This window comes from Nicotiana tabacum, chromosome 9, assembly GCF_000715075.1.
Source record: "Nicotiana tabacum cultivar K326 chromosome 9, ASM71507v2, whole genome shotgun sequence".
Lineage (NCBI taxonomy): Eukaryota > Viridiplantae > Streptophyta > Magnoliopsida > Solanales > Solanaceae > Nicotiana > Nicotiana tabacum.
In genome coordinates, this window is record NC_134088.1 from 94,545,275 (window position 1) to 94,557,660 (window position 12,386).

Sequence of the window (12,386 nt, forward strand, 5' to 3'; positions counted from 1 at the left end):
GTGATCGTGTAGGTCCAAATGATTTCTAAAGAGGAAGATTTGAGGACAACCCAATTAAGCTCTCGCTTTATGCGGGGTCTGGGGAACGGTCGGATCACAAGGGTCTATAGTTGTATACGGTCAAAATAGATTTCGGCCTTCGAATGATTGATCGAGTTCGAAACATAATCGATCGAAGTAAGACTTCGAGATGGGTTCCGAAGATGGTACAAACAAGCTTCGAGTCTGCGGGGCCGATCAATGTCGAGCTCGATATTATTATCAAGCTCGAATCCAAATCGAACTATGATGCAAAGTAAAGTTGTCGAGCTTATGATCCAGAGACCGACCAACATTGACCCCGAATCAATTCAAGGGTCCGAGTTAGAATCAAGCTCAAGCCATGATCGAGAGCTCGAGTCAAGACCGAAAAACTCGAGTCAATATCGAGCTCATAGACAAGAGTCGTTGCAATCCCACTAGAGGAGAGAATCTTGTCAGGAATTGTGGGAAAATTAATTTATCATGGGTCTCCCACTACGTATTTTTTTAAAATATATCTAAAGTAAGATCCTTCTACTATAAAAGGGAGTGTTATCATTTCTATAGAGGCAAGTTTTTGCTAACATTGTAATTCAAGCATCATATTCCCCTATAGTGAAGAGTTGTTCTTTCAAGCTTCTTAATTTGATTCCACTTGTTTAGTCCTAAAATTCATCTTCTTTACAACCTTATCTATTTTTGCATTTTTCGCAATCCATACTTGATATTTCTATTTATCCTTGCGATTTGTATTAAGCTGTACCATGTATCCTTAGAACTGCGTACAAATTCAACTCTATCCGTTTTTTGGATAAATAGTTCGGCACCCACCGTGGGGCTAAGGATAACAGTGGTTATTTGATACGAATCTGCAAAAATACATTGTTGTGTTTTGCACTTATTTCCAAAAATATCTGGAATTTCGGATTAGCAACGACTAACTACAAGTCAAATGGCCACATCGATTGACAACGAAGTCGGTCTTCAATATGAGAACAATAACTTGACACCCAGTACCGAAAGATCGCTTGTCAACGCCGTTGGAGCCCGAATCGGAACACCGATAGATATCAATTCGCATGTGGCTATTAAGGGGAATCTACATTCGGAACTCGAAAATAGCATTCATGGTGGCACTCGATCTGCAGCTCGAGATACCCACAATGTCGAGGAAAACGACATTAGCTTGCGTATAATTTTCGAAATGTTACAAGCTCAACAGGCAGCAATAGCTCAGTTGCAGAGCCAAACCCAGCTACAAAGCAGGCCGGATCCCAATCCACCTCGAGAAATCACCCACAGAACGAAGCCAGCCATAGTTAAGTCAAATGAGCAAGAATTGGGGACTACTCCCGAAATTGCTAAATTGCTCAAGGAACTCACAAAGCGAGTCGAAGCCAACGATAAAAAAGTAGAAACATATAACTCCAGGGTCGATCAGATCCTGGGAGCTCCACCAATGATAAAAGGGTTGGATTCAAAAATATTCGTGCAAAAACCTTTTCCCTCGAGCGTAGCCCCAAAACCAATCCTAAATAATTCTGTATACCCGAAATTCCCAAATATAACAGAACGATCGATCCCAACGAGCACGTCACTTCTTACACATGTGCCATCAAGGGCAATGATTTAGAAGACGATGAAATCGAATCTGTGTTATTAAAAAAAATTCGGAGAGACCCTCTCGAAGGGAGCAATGATTTGGTATCACAACCTACCACCAAATTTCATCGACTCGTTCGCCATGTTAGAAGATTCTTTTGTGAAAGCACATGTCGGTGCCAAAAAAGTCGCAACAAGGAAATCAGACCTCTTCAAGGTAAGACAAAAGGATAACGAAATGCTGAGGGAGTTCGTATCTCGTTTTCAAATGGAACGAATGGATCTACCACCAGTCACAGATGATTGGGTTGTTCAGGCTTTCACTCAAGGTTTGAACGAACGAAGTTCGACAACTTTACGGCTGTTAAAGCATAACCTGATCGAATACCTAACCATCACGTGGGCCGACGTGCACAATCGGTACCAATCAAAAATTAGGGTCGAAGATGATCAATTGGGGTCTGAACCCGCTGTTAGAAGGGATATTAATCGAGAACAAGGTCTGATCGGGGATCGATACCGACCGTACAATGGAAATCGCAGAGTCAGTGAATCGAGACATAACCCCGGGCAAAATAACAAAAGAAGTGATCGAGGTCAAGGGTCCCGGGGGCTGATAAACAGAAGTAGGTTCGATAGGCCTGCCGGATCTAAGGAAGTGCCTCAGTTATCGGAATATAACTTCATCATTGATGCTTCCGCCATCGTGTCTGCTATTGAACGCATCAAAGACACTAAATGGCCTCGACCCATGCATGCTGATCCTGCCCAGAGGAATCCCAATCAAATGTGCGAATATCATGGCACCCATGGCCACAGAACGGAAGATTGCAGGAAACTAAGAGAGGAAGTAGCCCGGTTATTCAACAAAGGGCACCTTCGAGAATTTTTAAGCGATAGGGCGAAGAACCATTTTAAAAACAGGGATTTTGGCAAGCAAAACGAATAAGAAGGACCACAACACGTCATTCACATGATCATCAGCGGTGCTGATACCCCTCAAGGACAGGTGCTTAAATGCACTAAGACATTGATTGTAAAGGAAAAACGATCTCGAACTCAAGATTACACACCCATAGGAACTTTGTCCTTCGATGATGAAGATGCAGAAGGAGTCATACAAACGTATAACGATGCACTGGTAATATCCGTACTCATGAATAAAACTAAAGTTAAGCGTGTGTTGATTGATCCAGGTAGCTCGGCCAACATCATCAGATTGAAGGTCGTAGAACAGCTCGGCCTGTAGGACCGGATCTTACCCGCAACCCTGGTTCTAAACGGATTCAATATAGCATGTGAAACCACTAAAGGCGACATAGTTCCACCGATAAACGTGGCTGGAACCATCCTGGAAATGAAGTTCCATGTGATCGAAGGCGACATGAGATACAACACCTTTTTCGGAAGGCCATGGATCCACAACATGAGAGTTGTACCTTCGACCCTACACCAAGTCCTTAAATTCCCAACATCGGGAGGAGTCAAAATAGTGTACGGAGAACAACCAGCCGCAAGAGAAATGTTTGTCATCGAGAAAGAAAAACCAATATCCTCGCCTTCGCCAGTAAAGGGATCGGGCTCAGAAGAGGAACGAGATACCAAATAGCAATCACATACATCGGCTTTGACCCCACCAGATAACCAGAAGATCAAAGAAGATGATGATCAGAGGATCCCTCGATCCTTCGCGATTCCCGATGATTCCGACGCTACCAAATCAACGATTGAGGAATTGGAGAAAGTCACACTAATCGAGCATTGGCCCGAACGGAAGGTATACCTGGGAACGGGGTTGAGCCCCGAACTTAGGAAGATACTTGTTAAATTTCTTATCGATAACATTTATTGCTTTGCATGGTCCCATTTAGATATAACAGGGATCCCACCGGACATAACGACGCATCGGCTAAGCTTGGACCCTAGGGTCAGACCGGTGAAGCAAAAGAGAAGACCCTAGTTTGAGGTAAAGCACGCATTCATAAAGGACGAGGTAACCAAACTTCTCAAGATAGGTTCCATTCGGGAGGTAAAATATCCTTAATGGTTAGCCAATGTAGTTGTAGTGCCTAAGAAAGAAAACAAACTTAGAATGTGTGTAGATTATAAAGATTTGAATAAAGCATGCCCCAAAGATTCCTTTCCGCTGCCGAACATCGATCGCATGATCGATGCCACGACCGACCACGAGATACTCACTTTTCTCAATGCCTATTCTGGGTATAATTAAATCCAGATGAACCAGGAAGACCAGGAAAAGACTTCACTTGTCACCAAATATGGAACATATTGTTATAATGTGATGCCCTTCGGGCTAAAAAATGCAGGAGCTACCTACCAACGCCTATTAAATAAAATGTTCGAAGAACAAATAGATAAATCAATGGAAGTTTATATTGATGGCATGCTAGTTAAGTCCCTGCACGCAGAGGACCATTTGACCTATTTACAGGAAACGTTCGAGATTTTGAGGAAATACAACATGAAGCTTAACCTCGAGAAATATGCTTTCGGGGTCGGTTCAGGCAAGTTCCTCGGCTTCATGGTGTCAAATTGGGGAATCGAGGTTAACCCCGATAAAGTCAAGGCCATCGAAGACATCACCATCGTGGACAGCGTGAAGGCTGTACAGAGGCTAACAGGACGAATTGTAGCCTTAGGCCGATTCATTTCGAGATCATCAGATCGAAATCACAATTTTTTCTCTCTACTAAAAAAAAGAACGATTTCGCTTGGACCCCAGAATGCCAACAGGCACTAGAGGAACTAAAACGATATCTATCGAGCCCACCACTACTTCATATTCCAAAAACAGAAGAAAAACTCTGCTTGTACTTGGCAGTATCAGAAATCACAGTAAGCGGTGTCCTAGTTCGTGAAGATCAACGTATGCAATATCCCGTTTATTATATAAGTCGGACCTTACGAGAAGTAGAAACTAGATATCCGCAGCTAGAAAAATTGGCACTTGTACTGATAAGCGCCTCTAGAAAGTTAAGACTGTACTTTAAATGTCACCCCATATGCGTATTAACCACTTACCCGCTCCATAATATTTTGCACAAGCCCGAACTATCAGGCCGATTGGCCAAATGGGTCGTCGAACTCAGTGGGTACGATATCGAATATCAACCCCCTTCGGCCATCAAGTCTCAAATTTTAGCAGACTTCATGGCCGATTTCACGCCAACCCTCGTACCCGAAGTCGAAAAAGAACTCTTGTTGAAATCGGGTACGTCATCGGGGGTATGGACCCTTTTTACGGACGATGCTTCGAACGTGAAGGGGTCCGGGCTAGGCATAGTTTTAAAGCCACCCATGGGTAACACTATTAGGCAATCTATCTAAACTACCAGGTTGACTAACAACGAGGCCGAGTATGAGGCCATGATTGCAGGTCTCGAGCTAGCTAAAATCTTGGGGGCAGAAGTGATTGAAGCCAAGTGTGACTCTTTGCTGGTGGTGAATCAAGTAAATAAAACCTTCGAAGTTTGAGAAGATAGAATACAAAGGTATTTGGACAAACTGCAGGTCACTTTGCACCATTTCAAAGAATGGACTTTACAGCATATTCCACGAGAGCAAAACAATGAGGCCGATGCACTAGAAAATTTGGGGTCATCGGTCGAGGAAGGCGAGATAAGCTCGGGGACTGTCGTTCAACTCTCGAGATCCGTGATCGAAGAAGGTCATGCCGAGATAAATTCTACAAGCTTAACCTGGGATTGGAGGAATAAGTATATTGAATACTTAAAGAACGGAAAGCTCCCATCGGACCCTAAAGATTCAAGGGCCCTACGAACCAAAGTTGCTCGATTCACGTTAGCTTCGGATGGAACGCTATACCCTGAAGGACATTCGATGGACCATTGATAGTATGCTTAGGTCCAGGAGATACCGATTACATCCTACGTGAGGTGCACGAGGGCACTTGTGGGAATCACTCCGGTGCTGATTCATTAGTCCGAAAAATAATCAGGGTAGGGTATTATTGGATCGATATGGGCAAAGATGCAAAGGAGTTTGTTCAAAAATGTGACAAATGTTAAAGGTTTGCACCAATGATCCATCGACCCGGAGATCAACTTCACTCAGTCCTATCCCCATGGCCATTCATGAAAAATGGGGAATGGATATCATCAGCCCTCTGCCATCGACCCCAGGTAAAGCTAAATTCATTTTATTTATGACTGACTATTTCTCTAAATGGGTTGAAGCACATGCGTTAGAGAAAGTAAGAGACAAAGAGGTTATAGACTTATCTGGGATTATATCATATGTCGATTCGGGATACCCGCCGAAATAGTGTGTGACAATGGAAAATAATTTGTCGGCAGCAAAGTGATAAAATTCTTCGAAGACCACAAAATAAGAAGGATATTATCAACGCCGTATCACCCCCAGTGGGAACGGACAGGCTGAATCAACAAATAAAACTATCATTCAAAACCTAAAGAAGAGGTTGAACGACGCTAAAGGAAAATGGAGAGAAATCCTACCCGAAGTCCTTTGGGCATATCGAACAACATCAAAATCTAGTATGGGGGCAACCCCGTTCTCCTTAATATATGGATCTGAAGCCTTGATACCAGTCGAAGTCGGCGAACCCAGTGCCAGATTTCGATATGCAATAGAAGAATCAAATAACGAGGCTATGAACACTAGCCTCGAATTATCGGACGAAAAATGAAAAGCTGCTCTCGTCCAATTGGCCGCCCAAAAGTAACGAATTGAAAGATACTATAATCGAAGAACCAAGCTTCGTCATTTTATACCCGGGGATTTAGTGCTAAGGAAAGTCACCCTCAATACCCGAAATCCAAACGAAGTAAAACTAGGACCAAACTGGGAAAGACCATATCAGGTTCTCGAAAATGTCGGAAAGGGATCATACAAGCTCGGCATTATAAACGGCAAACAACTATCAAGCAATTGGAATGTGTCGTATCTAAAACGATAATACTGCTAAGGTACGACCCTCCCATATTCGTTTACATTTCAAAACTAACCCCTACAGAAGTTCGATCAGGAGCTAAGATGGATCCTTCAATACGAAGCCTTAGGTCTGAAAGCACGCGTTGCACTCTTTTTCCCTTAGACCGATTTTATCCCAAATGGGTTTTTCGGCAAGGTTTTTAATGAGGCAACCATTGATCGTGCTAACTTAGAACAATTCAACAGTATCTGAGGCCTCTTTACAATCGACCTCGAATACTAGGGGGTATTTCTGATAGGATTACCCCTCAAACATATCAAGCTCGATGCAAGAAAGTTACTTCATAACAACAGGGTTCCGATAGGAAAAATTGTAAGAGCCAAATGGTCAAAACGAACCATGCTCATGTAGTTGGCCCGAGCCCTGACACAAAACATGAACACATGTATAATGACTTACAAAGAAAACTTTCTTTACCCACATCTTATATCCAAGAAATATTTCCTCTATTTCGAGATTTATTATGCAAACAGGCTTAAGGGACGACCACTACCCCTTAAATCGGGGACTGCCAACTGAAAATCAACGAAGCCCAAGGGCTACACCGACTCGAGTTCGAGCAAGCACTCACTCGACTACTAAGCCTACGGGCTACTCTTATCTTGAGTTCGAGAAATCACCTACTCTACCATTTAGCCTACGGGCTATATTACTTCAAGTTCGAAATCACTCACTCGACTATTAAGCCTACGGTCGAAATAGATTTCGACCTTCGTATGATTGATCAAGTTCGAAACATAATTGATCGAAGTAAGACTTTGAGATGGGTTCCGAAGATGGTACAAACAAGCTTCGAGTCCGCGGGGCCGATCAATGTCGAGCTCGATATTATTATCAAGCTCGAATCCAAATCGAACTATGATGCAAAGTAAAGTTGTCGAGCTTATGATCCAGTGACCGACCAACATTGACCCCGAATCAATTCAAGGGTCCGAGTCAGAATCAAGCTCAAGCCATGATCGAGAGCTCGAGTCAAGACCGAAAAGCTCGACTCAATATCGAGCTCATAGACAAGAGCCGTTGCAATCCCACTAGATGAGAGAATCTTGTCAGGAATTGTGGGAAAATTGATTTATCATAGGTCTCCCACTACGTATTTTTTTTAATATATCTAAAGTAAGATCATTCTACTATAAAAGGGATGGTTATCATTTCTGTAGAGGCAAGTTTTTGCTAATATTGTAATTCAAGCATCATATTCCCCTATAGTGAAGAGTTGTTCTTTCAAGCTTCTTAATTTGATTCCACTTGTTTAGTCCTAAAATTCATCTTCTTTACAACCTTATCTATTTTTGCATATTTCGCAATCCATACTTGATATTTCTATTTATCCTTGCGATTTGTATTAAGCTGCACATCCTTAGAGCTGCGTACAAATTCAACTCTATTCGTTTTTTGGGTAAACAATAGTACGTAATCATTCCCTGCATTTCTACAAGAGGTTGTTGTCACGGCTCGCTTTACATACGCCGGCTGTAGGCCTCTGCCACAAGGAGACACCCCGAACAGCCCAAAGAATTACATCGTTATAGAACTTTATTTGAAACCAAGATAAAACGAGAAAAAAAAAATTCGCACTTAATGAATTTCGTCTCTCGCTTGCACCTACTATGAAGCCCATGCAGTATGCACTATCAGGATAAAGAATTGGCAAACATGGCCACTAGTTGGCGTCAGGACATGATTTTGATTTGCAAATGAATGTTTGTTTTATAATTTTGTTCATTATTGCTCTTCACATTTTTATACTGGTTCTTCATCTTCAAGGGAAGTTCTTGAATTTGAATGTTTGGAATGATAACTTCTTGATTGTGATGAGCAAAACAAGAGAAAATAAAGATTCCGGAGCGGATTAGCTCCAGTATAAATTTGTCCAGTAATGTCCAATGGTACATTTGATTCATGCCACCTATTCAAGTAATATTTAATGGCTGGGATCATTCTATTATTTATGGCTACTAAAACAATTAGAAAATTTGATCGTAAGTTTGTTAGTTTACTTTTTTTCTTATTTTATTTTAGCTTTTCTAATTTTTTTTAGTAGCCATAAATAATAGAATGATCCCAGCCATTAAATATTACTTGAATAGGTGGCATGAATCAAATGTACCATTGGACATTACTGGACAAATTTATACTGGAGCTAATCCGCTCCGGAATCTTTATTTTCTCTTGTTTTGCTCATCACAATCAAGAAGTTATCATTCCAAACATTCAAATTCAAACCCTTGACATTAGATTGATTGGACTTCACAAGAGTAACTGGGCCTAGTCTTAAACCCCAAACTCCAAACAAATGGTTTACCAAAGTCGGGCTAGCCAATTTTTGGACTGGTAATTAAAAATTAGCTAGCAGTTGCAAAGTCATTGAAAAATAATTACTATTTTGCTGTAACAGCGAAAGTTCCAACATAATATACTGGAGATTGGTGCACCTGTGAACTTCCAGCATATTATGCTGAAACTCCAACACACGAAAAGTTTTAGCATAATATACTGGAGATTGGAGCATCTGTGTATGAATTCCAGCATATTATGTCGGAAGTCCAGTATATTATACTGGAACCCCAATATATTATGCTGGAAGTCCAGTATATTATACTGAAACTCCAGTATATTATGCTGGAATATTTTTTGGATTTTGAATAGTATTTTCGTTAAGATTTAACTTTATATGAAAAATGACTAAATTTCGATTGCTTTTAAAACTGTGGCTATTTTTCAATTATCACTTATAAATTTGGCTATTGTTTGAATTTCTCCCAAGACTTTCAATACAATAGGCCCATAATCTGTTGGTCTTGCAAAACCCTAGCCTTATTCTTCAAACTCGAGGAGTGTCCCGTGGTTATATTAGGAAAAAGAACACTCCCTCTACCATCAGTAGGGTGTTATCTCGCCGCACCGTCGACGGATTTTGCTTCTTCCTAGCAGAGAGCCAAAATGGTTGCCGCCAAGAAAACCGTAAGATTCTCTCTCTTTTTATTTCTGGTTAATAATGAAATCAAGAAAATGCAGCCTCTTTTTTTTTTTTTTGGGGTTGTTGATTGGTCTGAAGACATCTTTTTTTGTGAATACAGAAAAAGACTCATGAAAGCATTAACAATAGGCTGGCTCTTGTTATGAAGAGCGGCAAATACACCTTGGGTTATAAGACTGTTCTCAAGACCCTTCGGAACTCCAAAGGTTAGTTTTTAGCTTAGCTCCTATAGCCTTTTTTGACCTTCTTTTGATTCGTGTACTGTTATTTTGGCTGTTTTTGTTGCATTTTAGTTGTATGTCGAGCTTTGCAGCTGTAAATATATGCTAATATTTGATTAAAGCAGTGTAAAAAGTTGTTCTTTTAGCAGATTATTATGCAAAAATGTAGATTGTCAAACATGGGTTTTATTTGACAAGAAATGTGGTCTAGGGTTAGATCCCATATATTTCAATTTCTTGCTTGTGGTAGTTCAAAGCTTGCTTAGGTTAGAATTGCAACGACACTGAGTAGATTAGCATGGTCTGTGCCCAAGGATGTGTTGCACAGATCGAGAAATGGTCCAAATTTGTACTAAAAACTTGCTTAGGTTAAGAAATTATCAGAAAATGTTCAATGAGTGATTTAACTATTTGTGGGCACGGTATGTTGATTGAATAATGAGAGTTATGGTGCTGGTTATATATATGTAAAAGACTTTTGTTTTCCGGAATCATAGAGATTATGGGTTTCTGCTGTTATGAAGGAAATGTCTAGACTGTTATGTAACATGGATTTCTAAATTTTGCTTTGATAAATTACAGGAAAACTTATCATCATTGCCAACAACTGCCCTCCACTCAGGAAGTCTGAGATAGAGTACTATGCTATGTTGGCTAAAGTTGGAGTCCACCACTACAATGGAAGTAAGTACATCTCTTTGTTTGTATGGTTTTAGATATCTGAACCTTCTTTTGGTGCTGTTGAAATGTTTTTAATTGTAGTTTGCTGTTTTTACTGTATGGGTGTTAAATTAATACTAAGTAAAATCCCACTAGTGGGGTCTGGGGAGGGTAATGTGTACGCAGACCTTACCTCTACTCCCAAGGAGTAGAGAGGTTGACTGTGTGGGTGTTAATTAATAGGTTACCTTCGTCTTGCCAGAGTCAGAATTATGTAACTTTGGTTTTTAGTACCTTTTGTTTTTCCAAAATGTTGAGAATGGTCTATTAAAGTTCTATGTGATTACTGCTTGGTAAAAGACAGATGCCTCATAAGTCATGATTCTATGGGATTCAGAAAGCATAGATCTTAAGCTTTAATGATTGCTGGATTGATTTTATGATATAACTAAGCATGAAATTAAGGGTGTACAAAGCAACAAAATATGTATATCAACTGGAGAGGTATTTGACATGTCTTCAAAAAAAGGTACTTGACATGTATGGTGAGAATAAACTATTAACCATGAAAACCTTTAAAAAAAGTTCCTAAAAATATACGGCTTGGTCAGTGGAGATCTTCATTACAGTTTATTGGCATAAGAATTATCTGCTTGTTTTCTTTGTGGTGGCTCATGCATTCTTCTGTGAGCTCTTGTCCATGTACCCTTAGTCCAGAAAATAAGTATGTAGTTTCTATTTTGTGTGAAGATTAATATGATAACTGCGACAGGTCAGTTTATGTGTGAGTTACTCCCATATCATGGGTTCGAACCTTTCTGCCACACACAAAGCCTGGTGTGGCAAAGAAGAATGTCGGGCCTGTACTCTGCTGGAGTTGTAGTCTTGCTATAATTCCAAAGAAAAACGAAAAGGAGGTTGACTACTAACTTTTGGTTGTGGACCACAGCCTTATTGACATTTACCATATTAAATCTACTCCCGTTGGTGGTTGCTGATGCATTCGTTTAATTCCTGAGCCATCTTTATTCCTCTTATTCAAGGTCAAAAGCTAGTTTGTTTCTGCATTTTGTGAAGGATTAACATCAAGCTGAATAGAACATTACATTTTGTCACATTGTCCATTTTAAGAATTTAAGTTGATGAATTACTTGCAGTTAATTCGCAGTTCATTCTCTTTTGTTCATCACTCATGGTTGTGATCTTTGGATCGGTAGTATCATACCAGTCTTCTGTAATTATATGCTGATATCTCTTTACTCTTTCCTGTTTCAGACAATGTAGATTTGGGAACGGCTTGTGGTAAATATTTCAGGGTCTGTTGTCTGAGCATCATTGACCCAGGTGAGATTCTGGCTCGACTCTTTAGTGGTTTTGAATATACTTTAAAAAAGTTTTTTCTGATCATAGTATTCTTAATTTTCTCCAAAAACTCAGGTGATTCTGACATCATTAAGAGCATGCCCGATGACAAGTGAGGATGCCATTCTGAATTTGGGAAAATATCCCATTGTTTCTTATGAAGAATAGCTTAATGTAGATGAAAATTTTACTTTTATTCTGGTGATTTGCAAGATAATTTTGATGATATTGGAATCTTCACGACACCAATTTTCTGTTTAGTGAATCTACTTTATGGACAATGATTTGTTGTGCCATTGATTACACTTTAGTTCTGTATTAGTTTTTGGAATGTGGAACTCCTAATCTTGCAGTGAACACTCACCAAGTTGAACTACTCTCAGAAGAGCTGAAGAATGGTAATTATGTCTAATTATTATGTTATAAATTAATCAAACCCCAGTTTGCATTGCGCTTGAAGATGGAAAAAATGCACTTAGCTCACTCGAAGTTATGTGGGAAAGTTTGCAAAGATAACCATTTCCTCAAATATTTATTTTTGAAA

General features: G+C 40.1%; 1 protein-coding gene and 1 non-coding gene across 2 annotated transcripts; both read left to right on the forward strand.

The window, feature by feature from the left end:
* The first annotated feature begins 9,429 nt into the window (after positions 1-9,429).
* On the forward strand, positions 9,430-12,138 carry LOC107790379 (large ribosomal subunit protein eL30). The gene is made up of 5 exons (XM_016612334.2): positions 9,430-9,583; positions 9,700-9,805; positions 10,403-10,504; positions 11,756-11,824; positions 11,918-12,138. Exons 1-5 carry the CDS (start codon positions 9,563-9,565, stop codon positions 11,956-11,958), a joined length of 339 nt encoding a protein of 112 aa, XP_016467820.1. The 5' UTR covers positions 9,430-9,562; the 3' UTR covers positions 11,959-12,138.
* On the forward strand, positions 10,067-10,171 carry LOC142164550 (U6 spliceosomal RNA). The gene has a single exon (XR_012695307.1). It is a non-coding gene; the product is annotated as a U6 spliceosomal RNA (small nuclear RNA).
* Positions 12,139-12,386: the final 248 nt, after the last annotated feature.